This window comes from Carlito syrichta, unplaced genomic scaffold (genome assembly GCF_000164805.1).
Source record: "Carlito syrichta isolate Samal-C Ts95f unplaced genomic scaffold, Tarsius_syrichta-2.0.1 Scaffold302576, whole genome shotgun sequence".
NCBI lineage: Eukaryota > Metazoa > Chordata > Mammalia > Primates > Tarsiidae > Carlito > Carlito syrichta.
Genome location: NW_007246672.1, coordinates 16463 through 34351, shown reverse-complemented (window position 1 = coordinate 34351; position 17889 = coordinate 16463). Strand labels below are relative to the sequence as shown.

Genomic DNA, 17889 nt, shown 5'->3' with positions numbered 1-17889 from the left:
GGGCAGTGAGACTCATCTCTACAATAAACCAAAAAATCGGCTGGGCGTGGTAGCGCATGCCTGTAATTCCGGCTACTTGGAAGGCTGAGGTGGAAGGATTGCCAGAGCCCAGCAGGTTGAGGCTGCAGTGGCCGCTCAGTCTGGGTGACAGAGTGAGACTCCAGTCTGGGTGACAGAGTGAGACTCCAACTCAAAAAAAAGAAAAGAAAAGAAAGTGTGAGCCTGTAATCCCAGCACTTTGGGAGGCCGAGGCGAGTGGATTGCCTGAGCCTGTGGGTTCAAGACCAACTTGGACAACTTGGTGAGACCTCATCTCTACAATAAATCAACAATTAGCCAGGCATGGTAGTGCACGCCTATAGTTCCAGCTACTTGGAAGCCTGAGGCGGAAGGAACGCCAGAGCCCAGCAGGTCAAGGCTGCCATGGCCAGGAGCGTGCCACTGCAGTCTGGGCAACAGAGTGAGACTCCAACTCAAAAAAAAAAAAATACAAAGTAGTAATAATTTAAGTAAGCACATTTCCACAAAGGCTTTCCAAAAGATCTTCTTCTGGTGTACTAACCCAGGTTTGTCCTCCCTACTGTGGGTCTCCCTAAACATCTTTTGTGGAGTGAGGGGTTTGGGAATTATAAGTGGTAGAGTTTATAAAGAGTTCTCACTTCTTCATTGAAGGAACTCCCTTCAACCTTGTTTTTGTTTTGTTTTGTTCTTTTACTGAGGGACAGACTATAGCAAGAGAGCAGAGGAGGGAAAGTAAAAGTAAAAAGGAATCTGTAAACCCCACTGTCAGGTGCCTGTAAGGTGTCTGGGGAGATCAGATTTACTTATAGAAAAAGAGTTGCCTCTTTGGAAGACAGTGTAGTGATTTCTGAAAGAACTAGAAATTGACCTTCGATATGACCCAGCAATCTCCCTATTGGGAATATACCCAAAGGAACTCAAATCATTCTACAAAAAAGATACCTGCATACATATGTTTGTTGCAGCTCTATTCACAATAGCAAAAACATGGAACCAACCATGCTGCTCATCGAAGCTGGACTAGATTTTAAAAATGTGGTACATATACACAAAGGAATGTTATGCAGCCAAAAAGAAGGACAAACATATGCACTTTACAGCAACTTGGATGAATTTAGAGTCGATCATACTCAGTGATCTATCACAGAAACAAAGAACAGAGTACCATATGTTCTCACTCATAAGTGGACCTTGAACAATTATAATACTATAAGAAAGAGATTGGCAGTAGTGGGAAACTGCCAGGGGGTGGGGGAGTGGGAACTGGCAGTTGAGGGAAACTGCTAGGGGAGGGAGGGGCATACCTCATCAACAAGGGGACCTGCATAATCAACGTTTGTATACCTAACCCTGAATTGTACCCCACATCTTTATAGTTAAAAAAAGAAAAGAAAAAGTTGCACGGCAAAGCAAGATTTATAGTCTGATCAATATGACATAAATAGATGTTGTGTGTTGGGGTTAAATGGCGTGCCTGGGGGATACAACAGAGATAATTATTCTGGAAGATGCATTGAATCTCCTAAGGGGGATGGAGGGCAGAAAAACCAAAAAGGAAAAAAAAAATACCCAAAAAACTGTTGGTCGGGCGCTACGGCTCACTTCTGTAATCCCAGCACTTTGGGAGACCGAGGTGAGAAGACTACCTGAACCTAGGGATTCAAGAGTCTGGACAACTTGGTGAGACCTCATCTCTACAATAAATTTAAAATGTTAGCCAGGCGTGGTGGCACACATCTGTAGTTCCAGCTACTTGGAAGGCTGAGGTGGAAGGATCCCTTGAGCCTGTTAGGTCGAGGCTGCAGTGGCTGTGAATGTGCCACTTGCACTCCAGCCTGGGATACAGAGTGAGACTCCAGTTCAAAAAAAACCAACAACAACAGAAAAACTGTTGGGTTGAACAGTCTGGAAAGACTGTGTGAACCAGAGGGTGAAGGAGACCAACTCAACACTCACAGAGACTTTAAACCCTCCTTCTAACTTTTGGAGAAAATCTACTGCTTAAAGTCATGGTCTCAGCTATGCGAGTGGGACACCCCAATCTCACACTCTTTCATTTACACTCAGAAAGGCCTTTAGCTATCACCTTGTCAGGACCCAAGAAGAGACTCAGTGATGGGACTGGAATGCTCATTCTCTACTGTCGTGGTTTCCTCTGGAGATAAAGGGGAGTGGAGCAGGAGTGAAGAGCACATGTTTTCTCTGCAGGGCTTCATTTCATTGGAGACAGAGAGAGAAAAAAAACATTCAGAAGCAAATCTGAAAAAAAAATTGGAGTCCTTTGGTCCTTTGGAGGAGAGTACATTTATCTTTTCTTTCTTTTTTTCTTTTTCTTTTCTTTTTTTGAGTAGGAGTCTCACTGTATCTCACTGTGACTGAAACTACACCAAACCATGTTTTTTGTTTGTTTGTTTTCCATTTCTTAGGAGAAAGAAGCCAAGAACACTCAATGTTCCCTAACCACCATTTAAGGAGTTTCCTACCTTTCAGATTGCTCGATCCATACTCAGCCCCATCTGTTCCAACAAGAAATCCAGAAAATCCAAAACATTTGTATCTATGTTTGTATGTTTCCTCTTGGTTTCTCCCACCACCGTCCTCCCAACAAGTTGTAAGGGGCAGGGGACTTGGTCTTGCTTGTCTCTGTATCATATCCTGGCACCTCATATTCCCTAAGTGAGTATTTGCTGAAGGAATGAATGAATTCCCAGAACCCACAGGGACTATCGCTACTCCATAAAAACGTGATTGGAAGGTGTGCCTTGCCTATTAGCTTCCAATGTTGTCCTGCGAGTCCTTTCAGGCTTCTCCAGCTTTTTTGGCCTTGCCTTGAGGGTCAGGCCAGCTCCCACAAAGTTACCTGCCACCTTGCTGCATAAAATAGTGAATTTAAGACTCAGCCTGGAAAGATGAACTACATCTAAGATCTAAACCTTTTCCAGAGCTTTCTAATGCCAGGTTGGGCTGTTGATCTGAATGGGAAAAGTTCACAGTCGCAGCGTATAGATTTCATTGACTATTTCTCCCTTATCCGTCTTCACCTAGCATTCCTGAGAGAAATGCAGTCATCCCTCAGTATCCATAGGGCATTAGGTCCAAGGTCCCCACAGATACCAGAATCCACGGATGTTCTAGTCTCTGATGTAGAATGGTGTAGGACTTGCATGTAACCTGCACAAATCCTCTCGGATACTTTAAATCATCTCTAGATTACTTTTAATAACTAATATAATGTAAATGCTATGTAAATAGTTGTTTTCCTGTATTGTTTAGGGAATAATGACAAGAAAAAAGTCTTTGCCCGTTCAGTACAGGCACTATCATCCTTTTTTTTCCCCGAATTTTTTTTTTTTCAGCTGGAGTCTCACTCTGTCGCCCAGGCCATAGTGTAGTGGCACACTTACGGCCACCCCAGCCTCGACCTGCTGGGCTCCAGCGATCCTCGCACTTCAGCCTTCCAAGTAGCCAGAACTACAGGCACGCGCTACCACGCCCAGCTAATTTTTGATTTATTGTAGAGACAAGGTCTCGCCAAGTTGCCCAGGCTGGTCTCCATCCGGTGGGCTCAGGCAATTCACTTGCCTCGGCCTCCCAAAGTGCTGGGATTACAGGCTGAGCCATCGAGTCCGGGCTTGCCCGAATATTTTTGACCCACAGTTGGTGGAAGCCACACATGTGGAATCCATGAATACAGAGGGCCAAATATATTTTTCTTTCTACTCTGCTGAAAGTCGGGACTGAAGGTTTTAGAGTAGTTTCAAAATAACATCGAGATGCTTTTTTGTTCTTTATCTCATTTTTTTAAACGAACTTTCAGACTTTTTCTTTCTACTTTTTACTTCTCCTGGCGTTTACCATTTATTAGTTATTAATTTCTTACTTCCTCAAGGCATGTGTCACAAGTAATGCAATTTACTTTATTTTATTTATTTATTTATTTTGAGTTGAAGTCTCACTCTGTCACCCAGACTGGAGTGCAGTGGCCGCTCCCGGCCACCGCAGCCTCGACCTGCTGGGCTCCGGCGATCCTTCCGCCTCAGCCTTCCAAGTAGCTGGAACTACAGGCGTGTGCTACCACACCCGGCTAATTTTTGATTTATTATAGAGATGAGGTCTCGCCAAGTTGCCCAGGCGGGTCCCGAGCCCGCAGGCTCAGACAATCCACTCACCTCAACCTCCCAAAGGCGCAGGATTACAGGCTGAGCCACCAAGCCCAGATGCAATTTACTTTCAGGAGAAAAGATGTTCTCTCACAACAAGTGAGTATCTAATGGAAAAAAACAAAACAAAAACAAAAATTCCATTATAGCTTCTCTCTTAAAATGAAAGTGAGTTTTTAGTTATCGGGAAAAGAAAGTGTGGAGGGCAAGGAAATATGAGTCGTCATCTTCCTGTCCAAGCCCTCCGGTTTCATGATCTCATTCTAGGCCTGAGTGGTCATCTCCCCACCCCGGCCTAGGAAAAATCATCTTCTGGATACTGGAAATGCAAGTATCCTGGAGCCAACAGGGAATTTCCATGAAAAGAACGTGATGACCAAAGCCCAGGAAACAGAAGGACCACAGCTTCACTCCAGATATTTTGCTAGGGCTCTTGCCAGACTATGAAGGAAGAAAGATGTCCTTTTTTTATTTTTGAGAAGACATCTGAATTAGCTTCCACCTATGTGGTTGTGTGTTGCTCAGATGACTGCTTAGAACAGTGCTGTCTTTTTATTTGAGAATCACCATCTTACTCAGCTATTCTTAGGATGGCAGTTTGCTATATAGCTCAATTATTTGGACATAATAGAGAACTGTTAGCTCATCAATAGTTTTTTAGCCATATCAGAATAACTGAATTGCCAGGGAGGGGCACACCTCATCAACAAGGGTACCTGCATAATGAACATTTGTATACCTAACCCTGAATTGTATCCCACATCTTTCAAATGAAATTTTTTTTTTTAAAAACCCTTCCAAATAAAATAAAATAAAAGAATAGCTGGAGTTTCTAGGATGGTTCCCAGAAGCTATGGAATTCCCAACCAGCAAAGTAGAGACCTAGCAGAGGTTTCTGCAAACCTCAGAGTTTGCCTAAAGCCACATCATGTTCACTTAGGAAGTGCCTGCTTCATATATCTTCTCAAATCTGGGACAAGGCCGGGCTTGGTGGATCAGCCTGTAATCCCAGCACTTTAGGAGATCGAGGCAAGTGGATTGCCTGAGCCCGTGGGTTCAAGACCAGCCCGGACAACTTGGCAAGATCGTGTCTCTACAATAAATCAAAAAAAGTAGTCGAGTGTGGTGGCACACACCTGTAGTTCTGGCCACTTGGAAGGCTGAGGTGGAAGGATCACCGGCGCCCAGCAGGTCGATTCTGGGGTAGCCATGAGCATGCCACTGCACTCCAGCCTGGGGGACAGATTGCCGACTCCAACTCAAAAAAGAATAAATAAATAAGTAAATAAAGTTTGGGACAGGTCATCCAGAGAGCGCATCTGTCTCAACTGACTGGATGTCCGGTCACCTTTAAATAATTCAGACTTGGGGTTTTCCTCTTCTCTTGTGGCCAGGATAAGTGTGGCTCTTACAGTGGGCACACCCATAGAGAAAGTAGAGTTTTCTGATTCTAGACAATAACCAACATTTTTCATTTTTTCTTTATTTTTCTATTTTTATTTTTTGAGATGGGGATCTCTCTATGTTGCCAAGGCTAGTTTTGAACACGGGCTCAAGCAATCTTCTCACCTCAGCCTAGTAAATTCCAAATAATTAGGATGACAGGCACTTGCCACTGGGCCCTGCTATAAGCAACATACATGGGGTGCTGTCCCAAGCAACTGATATACATTAACACTTTTGTGTGTGTGTGTGTGTGTGTGTGTGTGTTGGAGTCTCACTCTGTCACCCAGACTGGAGTGCAGTGGTCACTCCCGGCCACCGCAGCCTCGACCTGCTGGGCTCCGGCTATCCTTCCGCCTCAGCCTTCCAAGTAGCTGGAACTACAGGCGCGCGCTACCACACCCAGCTAATTTTTGATTTATTGTAGAGATGAGGTCTCGCCAAGTTGTCCAGGCGGGTCTCGAACCCGCGGGCTCAGGCAATCCACTCACCTCAGCCTCCCAAAGGCGCGGGATTACAGGCTGAGCCACCGAGCCCGGCTTACATGAACACTTTTAACCTTCACAACAACCTACAACTTAGTCCCGTTTTACACATGAGACAATAGAGATAGTAACTTGTCTAGGCAGTAGCTGATAAAGATTCTGGCCCTCTAGCCTGAGTCTCTAGAAGCTGACCTTTATACTATCTGGGAATGTTGAGAAAGGGAGAAGAGGCCTCATATAACTGACTTCTCAGTTAAAAAGGAGGAAGAAAAAAAAAGTCTTTATTTATTTAGGAGTCTCACTCTGTCGCCCAGGCTGGAGTGCAGTGGCACACTCACGGCCACCCCGGCGTTGACCTGCTGGACTCCAACGATCCTTCTGCCTTAGTCTTCCAAGCAGCCAGAACTATAGGCATGTGCTACCATGCCCGGCTAATTTTTTCATTTATTGTAGAGACGAGGTCTCACCAAGTTGCCCACGCTGGTCTTGAACCCCTGGGCTCAGGCCATCCTCTTGCCTTGGCCTCCCAAAGTGCTGGGATGACAGGCTTGAGTCACCGTCCCGGGCCTAGGATACAGACTTTAAAAACAGATTTGAGTCGGGCTCGGTGGCTCAGCCTGTAATCCTGCGCCTTTGGGAGGCTGAGGTGAGTGGATTGCCTGAGCCTGCGGGTTCGACACCCGCCTGGGCAGCGAGACCTCATCTCTACAATAAATAAAAAAATCAGCCGGGCGTGGTAGCGCATACCTGTAATTCTGGCTACTCGGAAGGCTGAGGCGGAAGGATCGCCGGAGCCCAGCAGGTCGAGGCTGCGGTGGCCGGAAGCGGCCGCTGCACTCCAGTCTGGGCGACAGAGTGAGACTCCAACTCAAAAAAAAAACAGATCTGAAAGAAAAAGAAGTTTAAAATTTAAGCCTGGGGAGTTGCTGCCAGACAGCTGCAAAGGGAAACCCCTTGGTATCACTGAGGAACAGGTGTTTGCCTTTGAGCTCTTGGGTGTGACTGGTGACATGTCCATTTATAAAGCTCTAAGGGACATGTGTGTGGATGCTGAAATACTTGGGTAGTGCCAAGGTAGAATGTGCATCTTAAACCATCATCTAGCCAGGCAGTCTTAAACAGAAGAGCAAATTACTAGAAATCCCTGCATCAAAATGAAGTTTCTTTTTCTTTGGTGTTCATCTATTCAGATTTTATGGGGAATGAGGTGGACAAAGGGAGATGGAATTCCACTCTGGTTCTGTAAATTCAGAGCAAAAAGAGTGCTTAAATTCTATACTACCTCTTCCCGTGAAGATTTCCAAACGGGCAAGTCCTTCCTTCCCACCAGGAGGGCGTGTTGAGAACCTACTGGGAGGTGGAGGGTGGCTAGGCTTCAGCTGGGCAGCTGCACGGGTCCACGGGTGCAAGGAGAGCCCTGGGGATAGCGCAGACCCTGGGTACCGCTGGGCGGGGCATCTCCTCCCAGCCTGATCACCCCCACCTTAGACTGCTCTGGAGACAAGAAGTAGCTTGCAAAAGGGAAGCTTTTTCAGCACAGTACACAGGGAATTAAACCTATTTTAAGAAGAAAATTGGTCTGCGGAGTGTGAAAGCTGGGCCAGTGCTGGCATTCTCCAGGCAACAGGCCGAGCAAGCTCACTCCTTAGAAAATCTTTCAACCGGCCATGGCTCTTTCCTGATCAGTGGGGAAGGATGTGGATGGGTTATGGTGAGTTAGGGTTGCTCTTCTTGTGTTTGGGTTAGGATTAGCAAAACAAGCCTGCAGACCATGATTGCTGACTCCATAAATCCAAAACTATACTGGTAAACACTTGAAATTTATCCTTGCAGCAAGAGGTTTAAAAAAATCAAAACAATCATCTGCCTCTTCTCTTGGTGACAGCCAGTTCTGTGCTGGAAAACTCCCTTAATCCCAAGAAATATGCATGATGAGCATGTGTTTTTCCAATTCGATTTTCTACTTTTACCTAGGAGCCTCTGTGAAACAGACCAACAGAGTATTGGCAGTGACTGGGCTGTCTGGGTGGGCGTGTGCGTCTGCAGAGTGTGTGTGTGCTGTTTTCCCTAATCATTACAGCATAACTTCCTCTTTGCTTTACCAGACTAAATCTCAACAATGAGGCATGATGTGTAAACTTCTTGTATGTTTGCTCTTTTCAGTTCTAGGGAAAATCCGAACCGCAGTGGGCAGTGCCCAACTTCTCATGGCCCAGAAATTCTACCAGTTCAGAGAACTGTGTGAAGAAAACCTGGTAGGTAACACTCCCCTTCACTACAATTTTCCTGCTAGTACCATGAGAAGAATGTGTGATCAAGACTGGCCCAGCTAATGTCAAACTGGTTTTGAACCAAGGCAGGGCCCATTGGGGACTCACTTGGAATAGAGAGGCTTCTGATGAATGTTATTTCTTGCTTTTCTTAAAATTAAAATATTTATTTTACACTTCAATAATCTTAGAAGAAAAAATCCAATCAGGTTAAAGTTCTATTTTCTGCTTTTTGTTGAAACTGAAAAGTTTCCATTTTCCTGGCTTTCAAGTGTCATCTCTGATTTTATTATTCTTACCAAAATTTCAAGCAGCCTGATATTTCAAAACAAAAAACAAAAACAAACAAAAAAGAACTACCAGAAAAATCATTTTGGATAGTGACTTTCTCTCTAAAGTAACAGTCTATGACTATTTCCTAATCGAGAAGTTCTCTGTTTTAGTTCAAGGGCCAGAAGTCTAGGACATCACAAAGTGTAGATTTGATCTCCCTCAGACAAGTGCGGAATGTGTCCTTCTTGGACATACAAAAGCAAAATAAAGCAAAACAAAGAAACAAACGCACCATTACCAGCAACAGCATTTTAAAAGTTGCCTGCAAAATGAAAGGGGAAGAGTTTTCTCAAATATGCCTTCTTAAAAAAAAATTGCTCCTATCTCTATGATTGTAACCCCACAAGAATAACTTTTGTTGCTCAAATGTTGGTCAAGCAGGATCTAAAACAAAGAAAAGGAAAGCAACTTGTGTATCTTGTGGAAAGTGAAAACATAATTATTTGCAATCCACATGACCCAGATATGATTTTAAGGTTTTTTTTTTTTTTTCTTCCTACCCCCAACAACTGTCAGGGATGATTTGGAAGTTTTAACTACTTCTTGTTAGCAAGGACAAATATAGATTGAAAGCTATTTATTTAGACAGGGGTCAACCAACAGGAAATATGAGTCATAACAAAGTTGGTACTCTTTATCACTATTCTCCGAGCTTTGCTTTCTGAAGCACCCCTTTGGGATAACCACTCCCCAAAAACACACACACATATCTGTAGTTTGTTTTCCCCTCTTGCAGCAAAAATAATCTGACCCTTCTTTCACCTTTGCGAAAATCTCTTCTGGATTATAAATAATTTATGTTAGTAAATGTATTGATATGTGAATTTGATTCAACAAATATTTTCTTGAGCTTCAACTATGTGTACAGAATGCCTGCTGATTGGCCAACTTGCTAATGTGTCACAGATCTTAATTAACATGATTCTTTGTTCTTTAAACATAAGAAAGCTCATATAGAGCCCTATTGTTCAAACTGGCCAGTAGGTCAACATGTACACACTACTGGGAAAACATAGCACACCTTGTTAAAGAATTATATGATGAGCCGGACTCAGTGGCTCAGCCTGTAATCCCAGCACTTTGGGAGGCTGAGGTGAGTGGATTGCCTGAGCCCGCAGGTTCGAGACCCGCCTGGACAACTTGGCGAGACCTCATCTCTACAATAAATTAAAAAAAAAAAATTAGCCGGACGTGGTAGCGCGTGCCTGTAGTTCCAGCTACTTGGAAGGCTGAGGCAGAAGGATCGCCGGAGCCCAGCAGGTTGAGGCTGCGGTGGCCGAGAGCGTGCCACTGCATTCCAGTCTAGACGACAGAGTGAGACTCCAACTCAAAAAAAGAATTATATGATGAACAAGTATATTATGAAGTAGTATGAAAACACTGTACAGATATAAAAGATGATTTGGGAGGCCGAGGCGAGTGGATTGCCAGAGCCCGCAGGTTCGAGACCCGCCCAGGCAACTTGGCAAGACCTCATCTCTACAATAAATAAAAAATTACCAGCTACTTGGAAGACTGAGACGGAAGGATCGCCAGAGCCCAGCAGGTCGAGGCTGCGGTGGCCGGAAGCGGCCACTGCACTCCAGTCTGGGCAACAGAGTGAGACTCCAACTCAAAAAAAAAAACAAAAACAAAAACATTAGCTGGGCATGGTAGTGTGCATCTGTAGTTCCAGCTACTTGGAAGGCTGAGACAGGAGGATCGCCTGAGCCCAGCATGTTGAGGCTGCGGTGGCCTGGAGCGTGCCACTGCACTCCAGTCTGGGCAACAGTGTGAAACTCTAACTCAAAAAAAAGAGACGAAATTGAAGACAAAATTGTTTGAAAAATTTGCAGACTTCTAGGCAGTGTCAACTTTGTTAAAGCCAGCTTTTGACATCTCTTAGTTTCTGATGGGCTCACATTCCTTGGCCACTAGAGGAACTTCGTTGGTAAAATATAAGCACTGTTCGAGGTAGACTGAGACATGGTGAGAGGGAAACGCCATGATGCTGGTCAAACTAGGCCCTTGCAAGGAGGGTCAAGAGCCAATTATGTGCCCGACACCATGCTAAGAGCTTTTGTATTATTCTGATCTGGTTAGATTCTCAACCCAAACATATGGAGTTGATAGTGACATTTTTATGACAGTTTTACAGATGAGGAAAATGGGCATGAAAAAGGCTTTAAAAACTTGTCCAGGTAAAAAGGCAGAGACAAGATTCACCTCCTAGTCTATTTGACCTCAATCCTTGTAAATCTCTCCCAAGATTAGCTTTCACTCAATCCTCCTGGAGGGGAGTTGGCTCCACCCCTTTTGCAGCTGGAAGCACAGTGGCCTGGTTGGCTTGGAGCTACAGCTGGTAAGAGTGGCACCGTGATTGGTCAGAACCAACCCCAGCCCTCCTTTCCCGAGTTCCTACTCTGAGGAGGGAGAAAAATCATAACTCCTTATTTTGAAAACGCACATTATCCCAAACTAGATTTTAGGCTTAGAATGAATGGGTGAAATTTGGCCTTTTTCTTTTTTTGCATTGGAGTCTCACTGTGTCGCCCAGACTGGAGTGCAGTGGCCGTTCCCGGCCACCGCAGCCTTGACCTGCTGGGCTCCGGCGATCCTTCCGCCTCAGCCTTCCAAGTAGCTGGAACCACAGGCACACGCTACCATGCCCGGCTTATTTTTTTTATTTATTTATTGTGGAGATGAGGTCTCACCAAGTTGCCCAGGCGGGTCTCGAACCCTCAGCCTCCCAAAGACGCGGGATTACAGGACATAGCTAAACTAAGGAACTCAGCCCCTCTGGTCCTTCCACTCCCCCTCACCTCTCATCTCTGAGATGGCCTGGTTTAAATCAAGGAGCAAGGCCTGGCATAGTGGTTCAAGCCTGTAATCCCAGCAATTTGGGAGGCCGAGGCGAGAGAATTGCCTGAGACTGTGGGTTTGAGACTAGCCTGGGCAACATGGCGAGACCTCGTCTCTATAATAAATTAAAAGAAAAAATTAGCCTAGCATGGTCGTGCACACCTGTAGTTCCAGCTCCTTGGAAGGCTGAGGCAGAAGGATCCCTGGAGCCCAGCAGGTCAATGCTGGGGTGGCAGTGAGCATGCCACTGCACTCCAGCCTGGGCGACGGAGTGAGACTTTAACTCAAAAAATACTAATAATATAAATAGATAAATTAATAAATAAAGGAAGGCACAAGCTGCCACTCCCTATGCATGGGAGGTCACATGACCCACTGCCTTGGAGATTGGTTTAGCTTAAGCTCTTTCTGATATGGAGGCAAAGAGATTCTTTTTGAGAAGGGAGCAAAGCATCCATGATACAGAGTTATGTACATTAAGGAAAACACCATGATGTATTCACACTCACTTTCTGGTCCACTGAACTATCATTTCATAAATTACACTGAAACAATTTAGCCAGTAGGCCTGCTGACCTCAAGACTTCATTGAATTTCTAAATATGAAGTTCAGTTTTCACTTACTGATAAAATAAGGCCAAATATATTGTAAGATCATAACATTCAATTTGGGAAGCACTTTGTTGAAACTATTATCTGTGTATTCTGAATATCTAGATATTGAGAAACTTTTTTTTTCTTTTTTTTTTTTTTTGAGTTGGAGTCTCACTCTGTCGCCCAGACTGGAGTGCAGTGGCCGCTGCCGGCCACCCCAGCCTCGACCTGCTGGGCTCCGGCAATCCTTCTGCCTCAGCCTTCCAAGTAGCTGGAACTACAGGCGCGCACTACCACACCCAGCTAATTTTTTTTTTTTTTTTTTTTTAATTGTAGAGATGAGGTCTCACCAAGTTGCCCAGGTAGGTCTCGAACCCGCGGGCTCAGGCAATCCACTCACCTCGGCCTCCCAAATTGCTGGGATTACAGGCTGAGCCACCGAGCCCGGCCTTTTTTTTTCACTAAATAAAAATACTACAGAAAAACCCCTTTTGTTAATTCAGGTGACATTCAAATAGATTTTAATACTGAATCAAACACGTACAAACTTTAAATTTATCTTTTCTAATGAACTTCAGAACTATGGGTACTTTGGGAAGTTTATAAATACATCTTTATTTGTTTTTATTTTGAGCTAGGCCAGTAATACTAGTCCATCCAACTTAAAAGTTCTTTCCAACCTATTAACTCTGAGGGTCATTGACCTTGCACTTTTCGAATTCTGATAATATCATCTATTATTGGGAGTAGTTTTAAAAGTACAGACTGGCCTCATGTTATTATAGGACATGAGGTTTCATAGTCTGTCTCATTGCCTGGAATACAGAGATATAACTGAAATAGAAACCAACTGGAAGCTCTGACCTGTGGAGTCGTGTCGTGTGGGGTATGTGTGTGTGTGTGTGTGTGTGTGTGTGTGTGTGTGTGTGTGTGTGTGTGTCCCGCCATCTAGCCATGAATGCCTTTAACTACTATTGCAGGTAGTGGTTGACAAAGAACACAATACCCTCAGGCTCTTAGTTGTGTTTTTTTGTCTTACATCATATAAACTAAGGTTCATACTTTATTGTCAGGGATATTGGATGGGGTCAAAGAGAGTCCCATCCTGAAACACTGAAGAATATTTACTGTTACCTAGCAAATGGTTCCTTGCAGACATATAAATATGAATGCATAGATATGTTCTCATGCTTGCTGTATTATGTTATGGTCAGTTTAAAACCAACTAATTTCTGAGTGATTTTTGTCAAAACATTCATGATAAAACTACTTCCTATATTAGTAAAATCTTATTAAACACATAGTACTTTGTATATCCAGTATTTTATTACTCATCTGTTTACCCTAGTATTTACTCAACACGAATATTAAAACAGATCTTAGATTCCTTATCTGTTCTCTGAATAAACTGTATGGCATACAGTTAAGTATCTACTCCAATAATAACATACTGCATTTTTTTCAAAGATGGCATTTTCATTTAAATTTGGTGTTTTAAAATTCTTCCTGTGGTAGCTTACACATTCTGGGATTTTTCAGATGTTCTGGCCCTTCCCCCATCCCATAGTGATGGATGTTGTATCACAACAGAAGCATTTTACAACCTTGACATTTGAGAATCACTGACTGAAGCGGATGACTGAATAATAAAATTACCACATGTAGCCTTACTTTTATCTCCAAAAGAACTCATCCTCCTTATGTTATTTGAAATATTTGAAAATGCCTCTTTGGCCCTGTGCTTGTTATCACGAACCACCTCTAAAGTCTGAATATTTTTCTCTTTCTCTTATACAGAATCCTAATGCTCACCCAAGGCCCACCTCCCAGGATCTGGCGGGGTTTTGGGACATGCTGCAGTTGTCCATAGAAAATATTAGTATGAAATTTGATGAACTTCATCAGTTAAAGGCCAATAATTGGAAACAGATGGATCCTCTTGACAAGAAGGTAGAACAATGTAGATTTTGTATGGTTCATTTAAAAACCTGCACAAACACTGGACAGTCTAAATAGGCTTCTGCATTCAGTCCTGCTGTTTACAATGTGAAATGGAGCTGATATCATATCAATTTCATTGTAATGACAATGTTTACATAGTAATCATTTGGGATATTATCTGTAATATGTTTCAGGCATATTTTTAAAGAAAAACCTGTCTTTGTGAAATGGAAAATGGGAATGTGGCTTTTTTTTTTGTTAATTAAACTTTAAGTTAAACCATTTTAGTCACTGGAAGGAACTGCCTCCATTTTGCTTTTTAAACTAAAATAAATGACATCTTCAGTGCATGAATCCATAGAGCAAGAGTTCAACTTCCTTCCACTCCCTAGGATGTACTTTTGAGAAGAATAGGAAGCCCTGAAAAAATAACTTTGACTTTGATAATCATTTCACAAATATAATAATAAAGCAATCACTGTTGTTCAAGTCTAAAAATATACACTATAAAGTTTCACAGTAATTACATAAATGTTGGGATTTTTTTTTTTTCCAAAGGAGTTTTGCTTTTGGTTGATCTGCCTTGGGGAATATTGCTCTGGGTCCTGGTGCAACAGTTTAGAAATAAAGACTTAAATTATTTTACTTTAATTAATCAACGGTAATGCTCCACATTTGATTATGGTGATTCCAGCAGGCTCACACAGGTATCCAATGTCCAGCTCCCCAGGCTGGCCTGGCAAGTCTGACTTTTTTAACCCTTTGCTTTCCTATGACCTAAGACCAAATTGTTCTAAGAGAATCAACCTCTGGAAATTAGGGATGGCTGTTCCCTTGAAGTGCTGGTGGCCCCGCCCTTTTCAGGTCCCCTCACCTACCAGAGAGCTAACACAGTCCAATCCATCTTGCTGCTGTGCATCACGTTTTCGGGATTCTTAGGATCATTGGACTCCCAGGAGAAAGGCCTAACAGACCATCTTTGAGTGACAAAAGGGTGATGTTCTCATCACTGTCCCCCATCTCCAATTCTGTCCTGTGAGTTTTAGTGTTAAGCTTGAAGATACTGTTGATGTATGTGTGGCCTCTCACTCGGGAAGCCAGGCATTTGCACCCGATCTAGTTTTCTTTAATCTGTGTTTAAAACTACCTGCTAGGCCGGGCTTGGTGGCTCAGCCTGTAATCCCAGCACTTTGGGAGGCTGAGGCGAGTGGATTGCCTGAGCCCACGGCTTCGAGACCAGCCCGGGCAACTTGGTGAGAATTCATCTCTACAATAAATCAAAAATTAGCCGGGTGTGGTAGCGTGTGCCTGTAGTTCTGGCTACTTGGAAGGCTGAGGTGGAAGGATCGCCAGAGCCCAGCAGGTCGACGCTGGGGTGGCCGTGAGCATGTCACTGCACTCCACACTCCAGCCTGGGTGACGTAGTAAGACTCCAACTAAAAAAAAAAAACAACAACAAAAAAACCCCCCAAAAAACAAAACTACCTGCTAGATAAGCTTTTACATCAATCTTATTTTAAGAAAATGCTACAGATGTACACATGCTGGTAATTTAGTTTTCAGAGCTGATTTAATTTCTCATTCATTGATTTTTTTTTTTAATTATTTTTTAAAAATATACAGGAGGCCGGGCTTGGTGGCTCAGCCTGTAATCCCAGCACTTTGGGAGACTGAGGCAAATGGATTGCCTGAGCCCGTGGGTTTGAGACCAGCCTGAGCAACTTAGCGAGAACTCGTCTCTACAATAAATCAAAAACTAGCCGGGCGTGGTAGCGCGCGCCTGTAGTTCTGGCTACTTGGAAGACTGAGGTGGAAGGGTCGCCCGAGCTCAGCAGGTAGAAACTGAAGTGGCCATGAGTGTGCCATGGCAGTCCAGCCTGGGCAACAGAGTGAGACTCCAACTAATATATATATACAGGAAAAGAGAATGAGTAAAAAGTATCCAATATTCATACTTAAAAAAATATCCACTGAGTTACCCCACAGTGAAGATTTAAAATATCTAAAAGAGCTGGGCATGGTGGCTTATGCCTGGTATCCCAGCACTTTGGGAGGCCGAGGCAGGAGGATCACTTGAGGCCAGGAGTTCAAGACCAGCCTGGGAAACATATTGGGATCTTGTCTCTGAAAATATTTTTAAAAGAAAAAAAAATTCAAAAGAAACGATGCGAAGAATTGATATACATAGCATGCTGATATTTACATAGTTAGCTTGATTTTTAAGTTTTTTTTTCTTTTTAACGGACTCTGTCTATGATCAGAGCTTTTCATCACCATGAACCTGAGGGTGGAAAATGGGCAAACACAATCAGGGTTGGTAGAACATTGTTTGCACTCAGTGCTCTCCCTTTCTCTCCTTTAAGCCACACAGACTCCACCTCAGACCGCTGGCGGGGCCACTCTAGGCTAACAAGTCAAACCAGGGACTTCCCCTGGCAAGCAAGGAGGAACTGTTGTGCTGAGCATAGGTGTTGAGACACAGAGTGCCCTTTGGAGAATCACTGAATCTGTATTTTAAAGTAATTTTTCACACTTAGTTTTATAAGCATCAAGGGTATTGCAATTTAAGTGAAAACCTCAGATTGATGTGAACCTTTTCACGGCCAGCAAGTTCACCCTTCTTTTCCTAAAAAAATCCTCTGTGGTTTAGATCCCCTTCTTTCCCACTGCATTTGGTTTTCTGCCAAAGGGATGAACGTGTTTTGTTTTTGCAGCGACATTGAAAATACCCACCTGTTTCGTAGTTTGCTGCTGGTAAGAGGGATGACCTCTTTCATCCTGTTAACTTTTCATGGCACAGTTTCTGCCCCTGTGACTGCAATTGCCTCTGGGCCACCACAGTCATCCCGAGGCCCCTAGGAGGAGTCATCTTGGAACTGACTCCACTCCCCAGCGCAGGAAATATCAGTGTTCTCCCTCTCCGGTGACCCTGTCCAGTAGATTGCTTGTGTGTCTGTGTGTGATGTGCAAAAGGGTCTCTAACCCAGTGTGGCACCAACAAAGCTAAGGAACACAGTCTGATATGTCTTCTTCCTCGTTTGGCTACTTAGGACTGCGGGGAAGGGATGGCTGGGTGGGCCCGGGAGTGGGCTGCAGGTGTTTTTAAGCTCTGACCAGGTTTGCACCCAGTGACTTGCCTCCTTAGAGAGTTCTAAGACGCTGTCCTAGCCCGTCTCTGGCACCAGGAAGTCTGGAGTCTCCAGAGAGAACCACACTCAATGTGCTGGGAGCTGCAGCCTTTCCGCAGGGGGCATTTTAAATACCCACATCCTTCCCTTGGAGAGACCTAGTTCTGCAACCCAGCCTTATCCTTGGCCTTGAGCTTACCGGGACTTTTTCTTTTTTTTTTTCTTTTTTTCCTGCATCTTTTGACTAGCCGAGCCAGAATAATGAAGAAAAAAAAAAAAAAAAATACAGTGTGCAGATCAGAACTAAGCACCCTTGGGTAAAAATGTGTGTTCCAACTCCTGACCTAGCCCAGTTTGCCCCACGCTTGTCCTGAGAAGCTGTGTAATGTCCTGAACCTTCTGCTTTGATCAGGAGAGAAGGGCCCCTCCTCCAGTGCCAAAGAAGCCGGCGAAGGGCCCCGCGCCGCTGATCCGGGAGCGCTCGCTGGAGAGCTCGCAGCGCCAGGAGGCCCGCAAGCGCCTGATGGCCGCCAAGCGCGCCGCGTCCGTCCGCCAGAACTCGGCCACCGAGAGCGCCGAGAGCATCGAGATCTACATCCCCGAGGCGCAGACCCGGCTCTGAGGCCGCCGCCGCCAAGTATCCGTGCCCTCCCACGCCCCCTCCGCCCCTCTG

General features: G+C 44.3%; 1 protein-coding gene across 10 annotated transcripts in view; it reads left to right on the top strand.

Moving 5' to 3' along the window:
* The window catches only part of DLGAP1 (DLG associated protein 1), a 399852-nt gene extending 381971 nt beyond the window's left edge, over positions 1–17881 (top strand). For 9 of the 10 annotated variants that reach the window (XM_008056910.1, XM_008056911.1, XM_008056909.1 and 6 more), the window contains 3 exons: positions 8273–8364; positions 13945–14097; positions 17629–17881. In XM_008056910.1, the coding sequence (XP_008055101.1) occupies positions 8273–8364; positions 13945–14097; positions 17629–17838 (455 nt within the window). In that variant the 3' untranslated portion in view covers positions 17839–17881. Of the gene's footprint in view, positions 1–8272; positions 8365–13944; positions 14740–17628 lie in introns of those variants that run through there. The other variant, XM_008056918.2, reaches the window with a different exon arrangement.
* Positions 17882–17889: the final 8 nt, after the last annotated feature.